General features: G+C 46.9%; 1 protein-coding gene across 2 annotated transcripts in view; it reads right to left on the bottom strand.

Annotated features, from left to right (window-relative positions):
• LOC147717711 (E3 ubiquitin-protein ligase TRIM11-like) overlaps positions 1–20671 on the bottom strand; it is a 195554-nt gene extending 174883 nt beyond the window's left edge. For both annotated transcript variants that reach the window (XM_086924494.1, XM_086924495.1), the window contains exons 1-2: positions 20247–20671; positions 11835–11930 (exon numbers count right to left, since the gene is read on the bottom strand). In XM_086924494.1, the coding sequence (XP_086780620.1) occupies positions 11835–11930; positions 20247–20660 (510 nt within the window). In that variant the 5' untranslated portion in view covers positions 20661–20671. The remainder of the gene's footprint in view (positions 1–11834; positions 11931–20246) is intronic.
• Positions 20672–21157: the final 486 nt, after the last annotated feature.

Here is a 21157-nt window from a genome sequence, read left to right as displayed (position 1 = left end):
AATCAGGTTTAATTAGTTCGTAGAGAGGTTTAACCCTCTCTGCGTAGTTTAGGATGTAAGTTCTTCCGAAATTCAGAAAACCTAGTATTGATTGTAAATTCTTCAGCGTTTTTGGAGCTTGGAGTACAGCACACTTCTCTAAGAAGTTGTCCGCTAGGCTTTTCCCTTCACTTGATAATTCGTACCCTAAAAACAGTACTGTCAGATGGGCAATTCGAGACTTTTTAAAGTTGAATTTGTAACCCTCTGCTGCGAACCCAAGTATAATGGTGTTCACTCTTTTCAAGTGAGTATCCAAGTCGTCATCAGTGAGATAGATATCATCTACGTAAGATAATGCTTCATCATCATAGATTTGTAGTAACTCTGTTACCCTAGCTGAGAATAGTCCTGGGCTGTTCTTGAACCCCTGTGGGAGTCGACAGAATTTTTTCTACGACCCAAATGCGGAGAAAGCGGTCAAATATCTGCTTTCCGGTGCAATGTTTTGACAAAAGAAACCATTAGAAATGTCTAATGTCGTTTTGTATTTTTTCCTAACTATGTTATTCATTAGGGCTGCACTATGCGAGTTTTGTACTGCAAAAGTTTTGCAACATGTATTAAGATGTCTGTAGTCCAAAACTAGACGATATGAATTGTCTGGCTTGGAGACAGGAAACAAAGGATTGTTCATTTGAGAGGTGCATGTTTCAATCACCCCCTGGTATTCAAGTTGATCTAAGATCTCCCTGACCTGTTTTTTAGCTTCTTGCTTTATGGGATACTGCCGTTGGGCAGTTGGTTCACTTTTTAATTGGATTTTGTGAGGCGGTGAATCCTCATCCCATCCTACATGATTTTTATATAATGCAGGTGCCTGGGCTACTGCCCATTTCCTTGCGTATGTGTATTTTTTGTGAATCGGTATGTGATTCGAGAAGGCAGGCATAATCACTTCTTCGCCACGAGGGCACTCCCTGACAAACTCCGGGGGCCAATCTTTTTCAGCTAACAGAATATCATAGCCTTTTGAGAGCTTATCCCAAAATAGACCCTTAATTTTCCTAGTCTTATCACCCTCCATACGCAATGTTATTTCGTATATTTTATGGGGCTCGCTAAGTCTGGCGTCGGCAATTTCAACCTGAATGTATTCATTCGTGTCCACTGTCTCCAGATGACTCATCAAGATCTTGCGCACTATCTTGGTTGGAGAGTTTCCTCGCCGGGAGATCACAATCTACCAGCCTGGGCCCCTTTCGTTCCATCTCAAGGGGGCTCACGAAGGGGGTGCCACAGGGCTCATGCCTTAGCCCCACATTGTTTAATGTCTATGTGGCCCCCCTTGCTGAGATTGTGCGAAAATACGGGTTCATACCGGTTTCCTACGCTGATGACACTCAGCTCCTCTACCCTTTCAGCTCCCTTGACCCTAAAATCAAGGGGAATTTTGCTGAGGGTATGAGAGCGGTGTCACACTGGATGGCGAGGAATTGCCTCCAGTGCAATGTAACAAAGACTGAGGTCTTGCTCTTTGGCAAAGCAAATATCCTCTGGACCCCTGACTGGTGGCCACTCGACCTTGGCCCAGTACCGGTACCCAAAACACACGTTAAAAATCTTGGAGTGAAGTTTGACCAAAAACTGACCATGAAAGAACACACCAACTACATCGCGGGTCTGTGTTTTCACACCATTGGCTTACTTAGGCGTGTCTTTCCTCTCCTTCCTGCTACATGCAGAAAGACACTTGTACAGGCCTTGGTAACCAGCCGCCTGGACTACTGTAACGGCCTGCTGACATTAGCCAGTACGGATGCAGTTGGCCGTTTGCAGGTGGTCCAGAACACGGCAGCCAGACTGGTCATGGGTGCACCTGCCAGGACTCCTTCCAAGCCCTTGCTGAAAGAACTGCATTGGCTTCCCATACGACAACGCATCCACTTTAAGATCTGCTGTACGGTGCACAAATGTCTGTATGGAGTAAGCCCTAAATACCTAGCCCAGTCTCTTGAACTGTACCAGCCTTGCAGGTCCCTGCGCTCCTGCAACCAAGCCCTGTTAAAACCCCCCATTACAAAGAAGACCAGACAGGGTGACCGTGCTTTCTCCGCTGTTGGTCCTGCCCTTTGGAACAATCTTCCCACTGACCTAAGAACCACCATAAACCATCTGTCCTTCAGAAAGGCATTAAAAACCCTCCTTTTCCAAGAAGCATTCCCACCCACATAAACCACTTAAAATGCTGCTCTACCTAATAAACTGTTTTAGCTGGCAAAGCGCGGAGATACCCTTCCGGGATTGATTCCTGCGCTATACAAGAAATTAAAATAAATAAAATAAAATAAAATACTGATTTCTGCTGCACTGTCTAACATTGTCTGTGCCCACTCCCCATTTTTCAACTGTGTCCTCAGTATTCTCGGCATGATTGATTACTCTAATACTGGCTACCTTCTTTTTCTGAAATTGAGATTTCTTATTTTGAGCAGGTTCCTTGTCTTTGGACTTGGTGTGCTCTCCTGGGTCTGACCGTCCTCTTCTTTCCGAATTCTGTGGAAGAGATCGAGAGGGACGTGTATCAATACTTTGATATCTATCAGGTTTTTTTAGATTATCCCTATTTCTAAGGTTACATCTTTTCTCAGAGGGCTCCCGCTGGGGAGACTGGCGTTCTCGAGTCGGAGTTCTTTCCCTCCGTCGAGGAGACCTTCCTCTGGACTGGAAAACTTTTTCCTTGGGAGTGGATTGTTTATTTCCATCCCAGCTCTTTTTAGGAGTGTTTAAATTATTTTTAATAAATCATTTTTCAGGATTTTCGAGCAGTTGGGGCTTAACTGGTTTTCCACCCAAGCTGTCTCTACCTAATTCTTCATAGCATTTTTCTATGATTTTTGCAAGCTCAACAGGATCTTTTATATCTGTTTCCCTCAACTTCTGGCGGATCGCCACAGATGCTGCTTCTCCCTTTACGTTGGCTAATAATATAGCCGTGACCTGCTTGAAGTCTTTCAGTAATTTCATACCTAGATTTAAAGCGGGCTCTGGACCGAATTCATTTTGAATCTGTTTTAGCACTTCTGGTATTACCGCCATAGACGGAACACCATGTGTTTTTGTGTAAATGGAAGCAAAGACTGTACTCCAAGTGTCGCAGTCCTCCACGTGTGGTGCGATTCCCATAGGAAGGCAGATGGTCAAGATTCTGTGTTTCTCAATAGGGGTAGTATCAGGAAATACTGCCTCTATTTGAGTGATTTTCTGTGCTAACCAGAAAGGAATTTGTTTCCGTTTTACGGGTGTTTTACCTAGACATGACTGTATGTTCTGTGGTGTAATTTTATTTGTGTTCCCCTGATGAGGGGTCAGCTGTGGTGTATTAACAGCTGGCTGGACTGTTGCAGTCCGTATTACATATTGGACTAATTGCCTATGTATTTTTATTAATGTTTTTAGCTGTGCTAACAGCTCTTCCTTAGACATTTTTGCAATGTCAGGATGTGGTGTGTAGCTGGCTAGAACCGGCCACGTGGCTCCTGGTCTACCTAGTGGACCGAGCCTGGTTATGTGATCATTGTGTTTTAGGGCGCCATTAAACCAGAGCAGGTGCTCTTGAAATTTAAGAGGAATTTCAATCTCCTCGAAAGGAGCGTACTCTCCCGGAGGTTCCTCTATTTTGTAATAGTGAAACTCTTGTGTTATAGCGTTTACCGCTGGAAAGTTTATCCATGAATAGAATACCTCTGTCTGCCGATACTCGTGAGCCTCTATCACGAAAATTACTGTACCACCTTGAGGTGTCAGTCCGTGTTCTATAAGTTTTAAAGTTATAGATCTTCTTAACTGGACCGGGATGATAATAGCATCCGGGTCTGTGTATTCGGGACCTTGCTGAGTCGCATCTACTGCGGCCCCAGAGGTGCCGTTGTTTTCTACTGACATTGTATAAATGCAGTTTTTGCAGAGTAGGTCTCCAAGGAGACAAAGATTAGATGCACAATATTTTGGAACACTGTATCCTTCAACGTTGAATAAACCAGAGCTTTACATAGGAATCTCTTCCTACTAAGGTCGGGCGGATTTTAACCTTTCACCCACTCCAGACGTCTATTGGAGTATTTACGGGAGAAAGGGGTGTGAAATATGCACGACTGAGTTACTCTACAAGTCTTGCGTTAGTTTATCGCCTTACCAAACGTTTGGGCGCCATGTAGTGTAGTTCCTAGTTTCCCACTAGGCCCTGCGCATTGGAATAACATAAACAGTAGTATCGACGTGGAACTGCTTATATTCCAGGCCTCCACTGACTATGCTAAACTTAATTAGGTTGTGTTACCAACTAGCTCAGAGGTCACTGGAAACTTTCTTCTCTGCATAGGAAGTGATCAGCTTCCTTGGCACAGACAAGAAGGGATTCAGTTTTCCAACAACCGTGCAACATGACAACTTTGCTCCTCAGATCAAGAGTCGATCTCTAGGGTCGTGTGAAACAATAGACACAGATTTCACTCAGTCAGTCTAGTGCAGTTTACTTTCACGAAATGTAGAGAATAGAGAGACGGGCGTGTATCAATAAAGGTTAACATTTATTGAACAGTCTTTCTTCTCGTACAAGAGAAATGTATTGCCACAATTGCAATAACTGTCATTATAAAAAGTACGTACAGTAAGATAAGAATTGCGAAATAGAACTGTAAAAGTATTGATATGGTTTCTTAGCCATACAATGGTTTAAAAGTAATAAAACATATATACAGTCATATATACATTAGGCTAACATACTCAACTGGTGCTTCTAACTAAGCCTACCCCAGTGTGCCTGACCTAAGCCTAACACGTGAGAAGGGGAGTAAGTAAGTAGCTTAAGTTAAGTTGGTTTTGCCAAGGTTTGTTTCAAGAATTCTCGTCTAAGGGTTTAGTCAACACCATACCTCTGAATAGAATGATGGAGGATTGGTATCTCCTTCAGGGGTCTCTCTCGATATCCCAGTCACCTGCGAGGGTAAACTGGAAGCGCCGGGACTGGATTTCTCTGCACGAGAAAGGCAGCGGCTTCTCTCAGCGCGTCGAGGAAGGAGGGGTGAAAGCGTCCACGGGCAGCTGGGCTGGATGTCTTCGCAGAGGACGGCTGCACGGCTCCTTAAGCGTACTGCACCATAGTTCGCGCTGTAGCGGCGATAATGGTAATCAGCAGCTTCACCACCACAGGATAGCAGGCTGCAGCGACAGAGTGCTAGATTTACCAACACAGGGTCATGCAGGCAGCTGGCATCAGCAACAGGTTCGCTCGCTCATTGCTTAAGGCAACGTTGGTAATATTTATACCTGACAGGTGCCGGGTTTGACGCAAGTTTGCTGGCCATAAGACGTCAATTAAAGATGTCACTAGGAAGTGGCAGTTATCAGTTGCTCATTAGAGTTCCATTACTAATCAAAACATAGCAAGCGGGGATTTCCAGGTTTGCTGAGTTTTTATCTTGTTGAAGAACTCGGAGTGTTATCTAGGAATATCAGATAGTGACTGCTGCTCTGTCATTGCACTAATTGGTCGCAAAGGAAGTAGCAGAGAGTCATGCTGGAATGTGGCTCTGTTCGTGTGAGGCCAGAGAGGACTTTACAGAAAATCGCACTTGAACGGTTATGCCAATATAGGGAATAAATGGCTTTATAGCCGAATAGGGGCATAAGGTCACAGTATCGATCAGGAACCTAGATAAGCACGCAACAAGCCCACTGGCCCCTCCCTCCAACACTGTGAAAGCCTGGGAGTGAACCCAGCCATCAGCTCTCAGTGGCAGGCCAGGAGTCCTCAGTAGCTCCCCCTGTATGTACTATCAACAATGACAAACAATTGCCACTGTTAGTATTCATCAGCTCACACTTGGACTAGCCATTTCCTTTGTCTTAGACTCTCTAATATTTGCTGAAGAAACTACTAGTTATCCACAATACAGCAGCACATTTACTCTCCGGCCTCTCTTGTTTTGTTCATGCCAGTCGTCTCATCCTTCAATTGCACTGGCTACCGATTAAGCAACGGATTAATTTTAAATCTCTTGCATTGTGTACCGAACACGCTTTGACAATGCCCTATCGACTTTTCATCCCCAAGCACAGGGTGGGTGGTTGCAGACTGCCATGTATTCCACCACGCTCTGGAATGTCCTACCCGGTGGGCTTGGACACGAGACATCCCTCCATAACTGCAGACCTCGCTCTTTTGTGAGGCTATGCCTTTTAACAAATAAGTTACCTCTTTGCCTGTTCATTCTTTAACCACATCAATGCTAAGGGAATTTTCCCCCGGTGCTCATCATTTTGAAATCCCATTGTTCATGACGAGCTCAGCTCGTCATGAGCACACGACCAGTGTACTGCATGACGAGCTGAGCTAGTCATGAGCAGCGAAGGGGTTTATTTCTTGCTCACTTCATACGCGCCAATAGACCCATAGTGTTTGTACGCATTTGTTTTGTTAAAAAGTACTTATCGAGCGCACGTTCACCAGACGGTTTCTTGGTGCTGGAGTGGAAGTAATGCAGCATCAGAGTGGAAGCCTAATTGTTATATGCCTTGGAAAACAGCCATGTCTTCAGTTGTATCCTGAAAGGTGCATAGGAGGTGACCAACCTCAGCTCTACGGGGAGCGAGTTCCAGAACTGCGGGGCTAAGACTGCAAAACGGGAAAAATCCTGAATTAAGAACACAACCCCAATATTATAACAAAATTACGTAAGAAAGCAATTTAAAAGAATGCCAGCACGCTATGCCTCACGGCGCTCATGCTGACTTCTCACCACTGTGTGGCCGGAAGCCCCTCTGACTAAATACACGTCAGAGCCGGCAGGCAGGAAGTGAGGAAATAGGGGGGAGGAGTCGCGTCCCCTCCGTTTGATCGGCACAGCAAGCTGCGATGGACCCGGGGACAGCGAGTGTACAATGCAAGGTGAATAATCCTAAATTAAGAACAAAATACCAATATTATAAGAAAATTACAGTCTTGAAGCAATTTAAAAGAATGCCAGCACGCTACGCCTCACGGCGCTCACGCACACTTCTCACGCTTTATAAATTAAGTTAACAGATCTTCATAGTGATTGGACAAGCCTGCATAGTTTGGAATGTTTTGACATAATGCGGGCATTCTTGTCATAATGCCATCCACAACGGTGTACTGCTTGCATTGGCATATTGGCAGCAACTCCTGGCATATTGTTGTGAGGAGTTATTTAAACCACCCTTAATGTAATAATTGCACTAGCAGAGTATTGGTAATTCTTGCCATTTTTATTACATTATCACTGCTATTTATTTATTTATACAAGATTTATAATGTGCATGGCTGCCTCAGCGACGGGGCGTCCCAGTGCAACCAGAAACCGAGGAAGAGCAGAGAAGTTCACCAGCGACCAACATCAGATTATAGGAAACAGCCATGTTTTTAAGGACTTCCGAAACATCAAGAGATTGGGGATGGCTCGGATGCGTGCTGGGAGATGGCATTCCAAAGTTTGACCGCCAAGAGGCCAAATGATCGACTCCCAGCCCTCGCTTTTTTTTTTTTACTCGGGGGACACGGACCAGGTCATGATTGGCGGATCGCAGAGCACGCTTGGGCATATACAGCTGCAATAGACCAGAGAGCCCAATGGGGGCTTGGTGCTTCAAAATTTTGTACGCGATGCACAGCACCTAGAACTGAATGCGTTCTTCAATGGGCAGCCAGTGAAGCTTAGAAAGCACATGAGTCACCGACTGAGATCTTGGAAGCGCCACTAACATTTGTGCTGCCGCGTTCTGGACCCTCTGCAGGCATTTAATACTAGCTTTATTGGCACCTAGATATAAAGCATTGCCATAATCAAGCCTAGCAAGAATGGAGGCCTGCAGGATGGTTTGGCGCACTCTGGGAGGGGAAAAAACTAAGCAAGGGCCTCAATCCTCTCAGGAGCCCAAAACAAACAGCGGCAACAGCTTTTGTCTGTTTCTCGAATGTTAGTCCATTGTCGAACCAGACACCCAAGTTTTTTACCGTCTCCTTAGGTGACGGAGCGGGTTTGAGAAGATCGGGCCACCACTGCTCTGACCAAAGCTCCTGGTCCTTCCCGTACAGTAGAATTTCGAATTTACTGGCATTTAAAAGAAGACAATTAGCCTTCATCCAGTCCGAGATAAATCGACAAATCCTCCTTGAACTTCTCCAGATTGGCGCGACAGTTTTTGGAAAAAGCGATCACCAACTGGGTGTCGTCTGCATACGACACCAAGGACAGCCCCCTGTCTCTAGCCACCTCCGCCAAAGGTCTCACATACAGATTAAATAGCAGCGGGCTCAAAATGGAGCCTTAAGGCACCCAGCAGCACAGGGCATGATCCTGAGAATTAAAAGGAGGTACTGACACTTGGCCAGGAAAGAACAAGTCCACTTCAGGGCATCATCCCTAATTCCAGCCGCCCAAAGGCGTTCAAGGAGGATCGCATGGGACACCGTGCCGAAAGCGGCACTTAGGTCTAAAAGGACCATGGCCGCAGAGTCTCCTACATCCAGCCGGCTCCGGATAGATTCAGTGACTGTCAGAAGTGCTGACTCAGTACTATGACGGGGGCGAAACCCATGTTCAGAGGGGTCAAAGAGGTTATGATTGTCAATGTGTTTAGACAAGATGGAATTTACGTGTGCCTCCAACACTTTCGCCATAAAGGGGAGCTGGAATATGGGACAGTAATTGCCAGGATCATCTGGATCTAATGATGGTTTTTTTAACAACGGGATGACTTTTGCGTGCTTTCATGCCCTAGGGACGGAGGCTAGCTTCAGTGACAAGTTGACCAATTCTAGAGCCACAGAAGAAATAAGTGGCTAGAGCTTGCGGAAGTAGGTCGATGACACCTGGTCAGCTGGACAGCCTGACTTAATTTTCACACTTAAGGCCTAAAACTCCTGGAGCGATAGCAGAGAAAAGGCTGACAGACAGTTGTCCGCCCTAATGCCCGTCCCTGCAGGCCCAATTTCCTCAATAGGAGTGGTCTCTGTAGCGAAGCCCTGATAGATCAACTTCACTTTCTTCACAAAGTGAACCTCACAATGATGGTTCGATGTTACGGGAGAGGTACTGGGCATGTCCACACTCTCTTCAAATTTTTTAGCAAGCTAAGGATGGTTTTGGTGGGATTAGAGCTAGCCAGGATTTTATTGGCTATAAACTCTGCCCGTGTTTTGCGGATGAGCTTATAATAGTCCTTGACAGCCGCTCGGTATACTGCTTTGGCAGAAGCCTCATAAGAGCGGCGCCAGGCACGCTCCAGTCCATGGATTAGATGGCCCACGTCCGTTACCTCCCTGCTTTGCTGGAATGCAGCTATCCAGACCGGCCACCAGCCAATCGTGAAAGCACAAATGCGCCCTCTCCACATCTGAGGGGAGCTGGGGTCTGTGCTCCGCTAACCAAGTAGCGAGCATCTCCTGGTCAAGCTTATGCCAGGGCCGTTTTACCACAGAAACTGGGCAAACCACATAGACTCTACTCTGCCACAGTAACGAGAAAGGTATTAAAGAATGGTCTGTCCATGTCACAGGGACCGGAGAAAAGGTTTTTAATCAACTAAGGTTGGCAAAAAATGGGATCAAGCTGTGTGCCCCCACAGACTAGTTGCGGCAGCTGGAAGGCTTCCAGATCCGCTAAAAAACTAGTGATCTCGCCCTTTCCTTCTAGCTCTAGATGCAGATGGAGACCCCCATGGCGGTAAAGTTAGACGCTTTACTGGCCACCGGTCCAATTTTATTCACTAGATCCTCACAAAAGTTTCTGGAAAGCCCAGGGGGTCTATAGATTAAAAGGCCGGACATAGTCAGGTTGCAGCTAAACTGGATTTTAAACAACGTGCTCTCGCAACCCGCTATTCCTTCCTTGGTCAGGCTGACGGCATAGGCTACTTTGGCTACCATTGCGATGCCGCCCCCTCTTCCCCCCTCTCTATTAATACTATATAAGGTGTAACCAACAGGGAGGGCTAGCCCTGGCTCAACCACAGTTTCCTGGGTAAGCCAGGTTTCTGTACGAAAAAGGGCATTGGGCCCACATCCATTAAAAGGTCAAAAACTCCTGCATGGTGTCTCACCAGAGAGCGACAGTTAAGGCTGAGAAAGTTAAATTCAGTGCAGCTAGGTGAACAAAAAGACTGCTCCCCTGAGTCAACATTAAAGGTACAAAATTTGCACACAAAAGTCAGCTCTTGAAAGGCCCACGGTGCTGATATACACTCGGAGGCCAATCCCAGAAGTTCTTCACGGGTATAACTGCGTACTTTGCCTGTAAAAGATGCAGGGGTCTTGGCGACAGGCGACGACCCGGCACAGACGGGCTTGCCTTTGGCGCTCCAGCGGCGTGCCCGCTTTGCGGGCGCCTAAGTGTCATCATTTACAGAGAGCAAGGAGGTGACCAGGCAGGCGAGGCAACAAACACTAGTCTGCTAACCCCTTACTTCCTCCCCAAGATGGCGGACACACTCCTACCCTTGCCCAGACTGCGTTTCCCCAAGGGCAGCAACTGGGCAGAAAGATTTTTTTTTTTTTTTAAAGGCGGCGAAATCAGGTAACAGTTTTATAACGTGATGCAACACACAATTTAAAAAAACAAATTAGCAAAATGCAGCGGAAATTACATAGAGAGCGCTATCAAAGCTCCCGGCTCACGCCTCATCCATGGATACAGTCCGCAATTCATTCAACCACCTCCCAAAGCACTCTCGGATTCAACAATCCATGCACCTAGAACTCACTGACTTTTCACATATTCAGGCACCGAGGTACTTATTCATACATTTCTAACTGCTGAAATATAATCACTGTTTCAGAATTCCAAAAGTCCCTGAAGACCTGGCTATTCAACTGAACCCTGCCAATGCCTGGATAGCCTCATGGGTGACAGGAAGCGCTCTACAAATCTACTGATTGATTGACGGTTCACCAAGTACATAAACTCAGTAATCATTGAAGAATCATTTACATTTCTTAAATGGTCATACCTATTGGCTTCGTCAATCTGTATTTCTCTGACATCTGTTTCTACACTTCTGAATCTAGGGTTAGCTCCCATTTCTCTGATGCCTGGCTTTGATGGTTTAGATTCTAGGGGGACCACATATGCAAACTCTCCTCACTAGAATGGAGAAATTCATTTTGGTGAAAGTATTGATGTTTGCACCCCTTTACTTTCTTCCACCAGAAACATACATTAATGCAAGTAATTTATCAAGCAACTAAAACTCTGCGTGTGGTAACACCATTCCAATGTTTTCATATGTTGGTGCGTCTCTGACATTTACCTACTTGTGACTAACGGGGGAACCCTGGGCTCTTACTTGTCTACCCTATTACGGTTTCGAGTAGTGCACAAAGGATTCCTCTCACCTTCAGATCGGACTTTCATGTTTACCTCATGTCTCTAATCTCAAGTTTTAACTGTCAGTAGCACCCCCATGTCTCTCACCTCCAGCTGTGAGTGTCGGGGAGCTGCATTGCTTCTAGCCTCCAGATCTGACTGTAATGCTTTCCTCATCTCTCTCATCTCCATTTCTGGGGTGCCCCCATGTCGCTTACATCAGATTCGGACAATCAAGGGTCCCAATGTCTCTCACCTCCTTCAACTGAACCACAGCACCTCAAACGGACCAGCAGCTCTCCCACCACCTCCCAGCGCCTGGAGACCCTTACAGGTGAATAGTCGCACTTTACAAGCCAATGATAGATTGTTTGACTTCCACTTCTGACTGTCCAGGGGACCCCCTCTCCCTGGTTTCTTGCCTCTCTGTCCAATTACTGTTCCCACAGACACAAGCAGGACTCCACTCACCTCCAGATCTGAGACAGTCCTCCTTTGTTCCTCTTCCCACGTATGCAGGTTCTCCAGCTCCTTTTTCAGTCGCTCCATGTGGCTGTGAAGTGTTTTCTGAAAGAATAGTTCACACATTAATAATATCCAGTAGCTGTTCTGCTCAATTAAACAGAAGATGAGTAATTCGTGTTTATGTGCAGCTGCTTCTCTCAATTAGCCACAGTTGCTTTTTTAAGGCCACAAATTGTGAAAGATGCAGATGTTTTTTGTACAAAGGTCAGTGGTAATGCGTTGAACAAGTGCTAAAATATCTGCACTTTTAAAGCCCACTTCTGAGAGGTCTGAACATCAGCCAGAGGTCAAAGTTCAGTAACCTTTTATTAGAACTTTGGACTCTGGGATTTCAGACTAATTTTTTAAGTCAAGCCTAGAGGCAGCGCGCATGCGCTGCTCGCTCTGCTAGACTGCTGTAGTAGAGTATGGGAGGGAAGCTGCGCCCAGTCTCCTCCCATATTTGTAATTGGCTTGTGTTATTGTCTTTCGTAAATGCTGCCTTAGAATGTGTTAATAGGCTTGCTAGTCCCTACTTAGTACGGCCTTGTCTTCAGTTGTAACCTCCCATGGCTACTGGCCCCTTTACTTCGGTTGTTACGCGGGACCTGTTATTTAGTCTGTAAGCACTATTTACTTTATTGAGTTTCTCTCACTGCAGGCCAGTCATCCGCTGCTCCATTTAAAACCACCTGTACTTTTTTTAACCAGCACGGCCGCCCTGTAATACGAGCGCACGACCTCAAACAACTTTACCCCGCATTATCTTGTGTCTGTTTCATACCCCGCCCGCCCCAAGTAAATTGGATTTAGAAATGATAAGCAAATTAAGTCATGGGAATTTCAGGTAGCACAAAATTGTGTGCTAATGGGCTGAAGCGGATAACACCACATCTGTGTTACACGTCATCCGCACTAAACCACCTGACTGGTTGTTTTCAAAAGACTGTTTTATGAACAAAGCCACCACCACCACCACCAATACCAATACCAATGAAATTAAATAAATGTAAATTTATAACGCGCACTAATACCCGGAGGTGTCTAAGTGCGGCCAATATCACCACCAAAAATACCAATACCACCACCACAATACCAATACCATCCCCATGACCAATTCCACAATACCATCCCCATTACCAATACCATTTCCACCACCCCCAATACCATTACCACCACCCCCAATACCATTACCACCACCCCCAATACCATTACCACCACCCCCAATGCCATTACCACCACCCCCAATGCCATTACCACCACCACCCCAATGCCATTACCACCATTAAACCCCTCCACCAATAACCCCTCCACCAATAACCCCTCCACCAATAACCCCTCCACCAATAACCCCTCCACCAATAACCCCTCCACCTCAGTGCCTCTCTCTAGTAATAGCAGGGGCAATATACAAGGCCAGAACTGCAGCTGATACCATCTCTCCCTCCCTCCATGCCTGCCATAAAGCACAGCCTGCCCTGCACCAGGAAGTAAAGCCGGGGCCCTACTACAGCTGGAGTGTTTTTATTAGGCCAAAGATAGCCATGACATTATGCAATGCCACAGTACACACGCAAATCACGGAGAGGGCAGGAAATGCCCCCCCCCCCCCGCCTCCAGCTCTTACTCCTGAGCTGCAACAGTCTAATCACAGGGCGAAAGGTGTTGGAGCACTTGGTTCGTGTTTATAGCTCTAATCATATGGAACTCTCACTCAACACTTTGTGTTTGTGTATTTTACAACACTTACACATCTTCTTCACTGCACTGTTTATCACTACTTTGAAGACGTCACAGGCCGGTCTCTCCCTCTGATATTTACAATCTAACAAGCGGTCGAGAAGGCCCTTTATTGCAATACAATAGGTCTCGCATTTGCAAGAGAGTTTAAGATATTAGTATTGTAAATGACAATGCCTTTTATTCAGGTTTTAAAAACCAAAACATAAATAAAAGGCATTGTCATTAACAATGCCAATAGTCGTTCTGGTCCTCGCTTCTTTCAGCTGGTCAGGGTTCTGTACCCCCGGCCTCAAGCGTGTGTCTTGGTCAATGGGGTTCTCTCTGACGCCTGCCCCATTCAAAGGGGAACGAGACAGGGATGCCCCCTCTCGCCCCTTATATACACCTTGGCGATGGACCCTCTAGCGCCCTTGATTCGGTCAGAGAGTCTCGTTCGGGATGGGAATGGCCCAACTCTGAAGTGGAGAAGATTGCGCTTTAAAAGGATGATGTCCTGCTCTTTTTGCCTGAACCCGCCCAATCAGGTCCTCGTTGTCTCCAGATCCTACGATCTTTCGGGCAAGCTTCCGGCCTTCGAATGAGTTAGTAAGTTGGTCCTGGTCCCATTACATCGATCCAGAGATTGCTACGACTTACAATCCACAATACCACTTCAGCGTCAGTCTTTTAAAAATCTTGGGATCTGGGTTGCTCTCCTCCTGGAATTGGGCTGCTCCCTCAAGGTTACCCCGCTCGTGAAGAAAGCTAAGCCGGATTTCCACATGTGGCAGACATTACCCCTAAACCCCTTGAGGAGGGTCGCTTTGTTTAAAATGATGATTCTTCCCAGATTTCTTTAAGTTCTCCAAAACACACCCTTCTGTTTTCCACAGGCTTGGTTTCGGGAGCTGGACACTATGGCTATTACATTCCTCAAGGGAGGGGGTGAGGCTCCGGTTGGCGTTAAATCCCTACCGGATTACATCATTCGACGGGGGCATGGGGATGACACATTGATACCTATACTACTTGCCGACTTGCCTTAATGGGGGCTGGTCAACCCGGCCTACAGGCTTGAACTAAGCGAGCTCGGCCTGCCCAAAATCCAGTTCCTAATGTACGAGGAATCCATCCTGTCTACCTTGCCGGAAGTCACGCGCTCTGCGCTCTTAGCCTGGCGGGCAGCTCTGCGACATACCCCGTGGACACACAAACTCACCCAACAAATGCATCTATGGCATGGTACATGGCTCCGGGAGGTCAGTGGGCTGCAGGGGTTTCGAACGTGGGATCTTATAGGGATATCTCAACTCAGATGTGTGGGCGAGCGGCCGCATGCGCTCATTTCAGGACCTCCAGTCCAAATACTCCCTGCACCCCCGCACAATTTTACAAATATCTACAAATAAGACTCGTCCTCCACGTACACATATCGGATGACACCAGGAACCCTGAATTCAGTCCTCCCGAGGCACAGACAATGCTAAGCAACTTGGGGAAAGGGGGTATTTCTCGCATTTATCGGACACTGGTCAATAACACCCCAACCTCATTGGACCGACTCAGGGGCCAATGGGAGGAGTGGGTAGGTCCCTTAGATGAGGAGGACTGGTGTGATGCCCTCATGTCACTCAAGACAGTCACCACATTCGCTAAACTCCGCTTGATCCAATTATATTATTTACATGTTGCCTACTTAACCCAGAGGCACATCCATCGAGCTAGTTTTTACCCGACTGCCTCGTGCACGAGGTGCGGCCACGATCCGGCCGACTTTCCACATGGTATGGGCATGCCCCGACTGGCTCGATTATGGGGTGAGATCGAGAGGGAGCTTCCAGAGCTCCTGGGGTGGGAGGTTCCCCACGATCCACGACACTCACTTCTCGGGATTACAGATGGGATAGACGGGTCCAGGAACGAGAAACTACTTTTCAATACAGCTATGGTTGTGGCCAAGCGGGATATCGCCACCTCCTGGAAGCTTCCTACACCACCATGTAAATGGCAGAGGGGGTAGATTGGTGCACAGCACAAGAAAAACCCATGTATGAGGCGCGGGATGTCCTAAGAAATATCGGAGGGTGTGGGGCAAATGGCTGGGTGCAGTGGAGTAGCCTAAACTGCGTACATAATGCTTGTATTCAATGCTACATGGTGGGGTCAAATGCAATGTATTTGCTCTTTCAGATGGCTGTGTGTCAATATTGTCACTATCCGATGCCGTATTGCTGGTGTCAATACAATAACATTGCTTATAAAAAAAAACAATGCCAATAGCTCAAACTCGAGTGAATGCAAGACCCATTGCTTTGCAAATGCTTTTTGTAATCAGGAAGCCAACCACAAGCCCCAGAATCCAAACCACTTCTGACAAATAAACCAGGAAAGACTGAAGCCAATCTTCAGGATATATGGACAGCAGTAACCTTTGCCACCGCATTTTCAAGGAAATCAGTCTTGACCCTGTTCCCAATTGGAAGAGCTCAGGTCAAATTGCCAGGCCAGGTCCTCCCCGGACCAGAAGCATGCATCCTGAGACCGGTTTCAGGGGGAATCACCCCTCATCAACCAGGCTAGCTTGAATGAGGTGGCATGTGAGCGTGAGACCCTCGTCTGGGGATACCCAGCCCAATTAGGTCAACAAGTAACATGCTATGTCTGTGCAATGCAGCCTAAACCGGTTGATGGTAAAGCCAACGTCCAGAACCTGTTCAATGACCTAGAGGTCATTGAAAACAATGGGGTAAACCCAAGAAATCAATAGGACCTGGGTAACTGTATATGTAAAAGGAAAATGGTCCTAGACACAGATTTCAAAACACGGCTAGTGATGTGAGTATTACTTTTTCACAATACACAGCTAGTCAGACTGAATCTGAACATACAAACACATGGAGATGTATTGTTAGCTTAATTCAGCTCAAAGAAGGCAACAAAAGCAAAGAACCCAACACAGCAGTCATTATAGCAAATTCTTACTGCAATTTATTTACAAATTCTTAAAAAATTTTTGAGCAAAAGAAGAGAAGAAAGGAAAGTATGGTGCTCGAGTAGAGAAAAGTGTAAGTATAGATTTACAGTGATTCAGTGCAAAAGGGGATTATTTGTACATTGCACATATGGAGCCTACCCATTTACAATTTATATACAATATTATACAGGGGGACAAGGGGGGGCAGGTGTAGGCTTAAAAAAAACCACGGGGGGGGGGGGGGGTCGTCGACGTTTCGACCCTGGCGCAAAACGGGAAAGTCACGACCTCTGCTGCGGGTCTTCTTTTTTAAGCCTACACCTGCCCCCCCTTGTCCCCCTGTATAATATTGTATATAAATTGTAAATGGGTAGGCTCCATATGTGCAATGTACAAATAAACCCCTTTTGCACTGAATCACTGTAAATCTATACTTACACTTTTCTCTACTCGAGCACCATACTTTCCTTTCTTCTCTTCTTTTGCTCAAAATTTTTTTAAGAATTTGTAAATAAATTGCAGTAAGAATTTGCTATAATGACTGCTGTGTTGGGTTCTTTGCTTTTGTTGCCTTCTTTGAGCTGAATTAAGCTAACAATACATCTCCATGTGTTTGTATGTTCAGATTCAGTCTGACTAGCTGTGTATTGTGAAAAAGTAATACTCACATCACTAGCCGTGTTTTGAAATCTGTGTCTAGGACCATTTTCCTTTTACATATACAATGACCTAGAGGAGCACACCAAGCATCCCTCTGTAACATGTGACTCCATCCATGCCCCAACGTGTTGCCATTCAGCGGTTTTGGCAGCATACTGATGTTTGGAAATTCCTGGTCCTGAACAGACCTTTTTGTTTCAGGGTAGGTGGGTAAAGTTCCACTGAACAGTAACGCCACAACCATTGCTTAACACACTGTGCCTATCGACTGCATGTATGAATGTTGGATGTGTTTCAAATGTATGGTGGCAAGACTCATTAGGCGATGAGAGAGTGATTGCTGGGACCAGTGATCCAATTTTGATTGCTCGTGGTTCAGCCTGGCACATGATGCTGAGTGGATACATCTTCTCAGTGGTAGTATATTGCCTGCATTTCATTGACTGGATAATGGAGAACCAGACAATGAAGTGAGAGATGATGCAGACCGTGCTACATTTGGAAATTATACAAGGACTTTAGCAAAGGATCGGTGATTAGTCTATCCAGGGCAGTGGCATTTGGGAGATGATAGGGGAGAAGTGGTGAGCAGATTATGTTATTAGAGATGAAGACATTTCTAGAGAAGGGCCTGTTCTTTTGCGGGTTCGCCATTGCTACTTCAGGAGTTCTCTTGACACCCAGGTGCAGAAATCTCATATTTATTGTGCCGATGAGGTGGATACTCCTGCTTGGTGCCAGCATCAACGCTACCAGCTGTTAGAGTGATCACCTTGCACAAACGCCTTGAGCCAGAAGAAGACATCAGAAAGGAAACCACTTCAAAGTGGCAGCAGGACTTTAGACAGAGGATCAACATTCCACCATTTGGCAGAGAGTATGAAAGGGGAGACCCAAACCTCACCACATTTTTCCAGTTCCAATTTCTTTTCACCATAAAAGGGAGTGCTGTGTGGAATACTCAAAGAGCTGCTGTGAGACCAGGGCTGGCGTCTGCAGGACAGCCAGTCTCCCAGAGGTAAAGAGCCATCATCTGAAGTCTGCACCACTTGCTAGAGAAGATGTGCGTCTGTATCTGGGAAGGAATGTCTCTGACCCAACATGAGGACACTATCTAGGAGGGGAAGCACAGCTGCGTTCTTAGTGTGTGGAACATCCAGAAGAATCCGACTGATGTTACGGGGTATTCCCTACGCGATTCATTTAGGAAAGTAAGTGAAGCAACATGTACTTTAAGTATCAGTGTAACCGTCTGGCATCTGCCTGGGCATCCAGACAATGCAGTGAAGACTTCGCCAATAGAAGAAGATACAGCTGCCAAGAAACAGACCCCTGCTGACACCAGGGTACAGTCTTCAACTCGCTTTGAGAGGCCAGACCTTGGCAGCGACCCCGCTCCAACAGCTGGAGGAATCTGCTGAACCGTAATAACACCGAACTGCGCTCTGCATCAATCAATCAATCAATCAATCAATCAATCAGGGAATTTGTAAAGCGCGCTACTCACCCATTAGAGTCTCAAGGCGCTGGGGGGGGGGGGGGGGGGGGGGGGGGGAGTTTGAAGGCTGAGTTTGACTGACAGACTGGGTCTTGCCTTGAGACTGCATACTGAATTTCAGCACGAAGGCCACCACAAATTCCTTAGCAGGATTATAAATCTCCGACACGGAGTAGGCCCATGAACTTTACAATTGGTTGCAATAAAATTCCATATCAGTTTGTAGTGTTAAGTATTGTTGCATTATTAAAGTACTTTTTTTTTGACAAGTGAGTTGTTGCCCCCCTGAGAAGCCTGTGGCTGCTCGCCCTCGCTACTCTGAGAGTCCAGTGCAGAAGGGGTGGCACATGGCCCAGTTTGCAGAACCATAGTAGAACAAACCTCGAGCCAAAAGAGGCACCATGTCCCTAACCACCGTGGTTGTAGCCCAGTAATACATGTTGGCCTGTGGACCCCCAGAAGGGATCTAACAGGTGGCAAGAGTTAAACCTGTATCAAAAAGCATGGCCTGGGACCGGACGACTAGACAGAACTTCGCAAGGGTGGCCTCGTCTCTCTCCCAATTATGGAACCAGTGGACAGTCTCTGGGTAAGGTTCATGTGAGGTTCCACTCGTGGCCACCTCCTGCCCTGGCATACAGCTCTTGTACTCTTGGACAGCAGCAGAAGACTCAGGCCCCAGAGAGGAATGTGCTGCACGCCACTCATCAGTGCATAGTTAATACACCCTGTGTTCTTGCGTAGCTAGCAGAGTGCCTAAATACCATATGTAGTACTATTACCAGTCCAGGCTTTTCAGAGTGCATTGTGGGACCTGTAGTTTTGCTTCCAACATAGTAAATGTGGGCTAAAAATTCCCAATGTGCAAAGTGCACATAGCTAAAAAATAAAAGTGGTAACGCTGTCAAACGGGACACTGCTATGTGACCGATGGCTGAGGCGAGGGTGGGGCTGCGGTTTCTGGTGTTTATAATAAGGTGTTTCTAAGCCAGGCTTTCCCCTTTGTCTCTCCCAGATTACTGCTTCAGAGAGGCTGCCTTCCGCCCATAGTTTGCTCCAGTGCAGCAGTCTGACGGGCTCAGGATGAAAATCTATTATAGCGTGTAGTCTTGGGCAGACTCTGGACTAAGGAGCACACAGAAAGGCCCACAAACAGGAGACATATGCACCCTGTACTCTTGGGCAGCCTGTGGAATGGGAATAGCCACCTCACCCCTTGCAAAAAACTTGTGACAAGCACCTGGTGCTCCTTGGTAGCCTGTGCAATAGGGAGCACACACAAGACCCCTGTCGTTTCAGAAATGAGAGACATTTAAACCTTGTGCTCCGAGGCCGCCTGTGGAATGGGGCACACGCGAGACCCCGAGTCCCATCACAAACCTGAGGCATACACAGTCTATAGTCCTGGGCAGCCTGTGGAATGAGGCGCAAGGAAGGGCCCCAGCCTGTCACACATCCGTGGCACACACCTGCGCAGCCTCTGAATGGAGGGCGTTTGGCGAGTTGTTTCCTGTGGTAAACTCACCTTGTACTCCTGGGCAGCCTCCAGAATGGGGAGCACCGAGTGAGTCTTGTGGTCCCGGGACTCTCTACAGATCACACAGATGGGTTTCAGGTCAGCTGCACAGAACAGTTTCAGTTTCTCTTCATGTTCTCGGCACAGGTTCTCCCCCTGGGGGGTCGCACTTGGGGTGTGAAGCTTTTTGGCGATTTCAACCATATTTGCCAGCTGCCGGATGGGTCTCAGAATTTTGTTCTTAGAAGTTTCTCTGCACTGAGGGCAGGGGAAGTCTGTCTGCAGCCCCTCCCAGCAGCGAGTGATACAGGACAGACAGAAGACATGTCCACACTCCACAGACACGGGGTCAGTAAAATATTCCAGACATATGGAGCACGTAGCTTCCTCCTTCAGGCTCCGGAGCTGGTTTTCTGCAGCCATGATCCTGCCGAGGGCTAAGCGCTGGAGTTAAGTTTCGTTTCTCACAGGGTGTAAAGTGGGCGGTTCCGTTTCTACTTCCTTATAAACCCTACAGCATCTTTGTCCTTTAACTGGCTGTTGACTCCGCAGGTGGGGCCCGGCTGGGAGTGGCTGCAGCAGAGGCGGGACGGGAACCACCTTCTGAGCTGGGAGTGTCTGTACGGTGAGTTTCCGCTGATCTGTGTACACTTTCTGCAGTTATATCTGTCTCTGAGTCCAGGCTGCCCTCTGAGCTCGGCTCCCCCAGCTCCACCTCCTTACATGCTCGGGGCTCACTGGGAGTGTTAAATTCATTTTTTTGTGTGTGAAAAAGGCCTCTTTAAACAAGTCAGTGCACATCACATATTTAAACCCTTAGCCTTTCGCTGTACAAAATGAAAACCTCACTATACATATGTTATCTATGCTGAACCACCCCAGCCCTCCTGTGCTGATCTTTTGCAATTGAGACTTTAAAC

Source organism: Lissotriton vulgaris, chromosome 5, assembly GCF_964263255.1.
Source record: "Lissotriton vulgaris chromosome 5, aLisVul1.2, whole genome shotgun sequence".
Classification (NCBI taxonomy): Eukaryota; Metazoa; Chordata; class Amphibia; order Caudata; family Salamandridae; genus Lissotriton; species Lissotriton vulgaris.
Note: the sequence above shows the minus strand (reverse complement) of the source record. Positions and strands in the feature narration are given on the sequence as shown.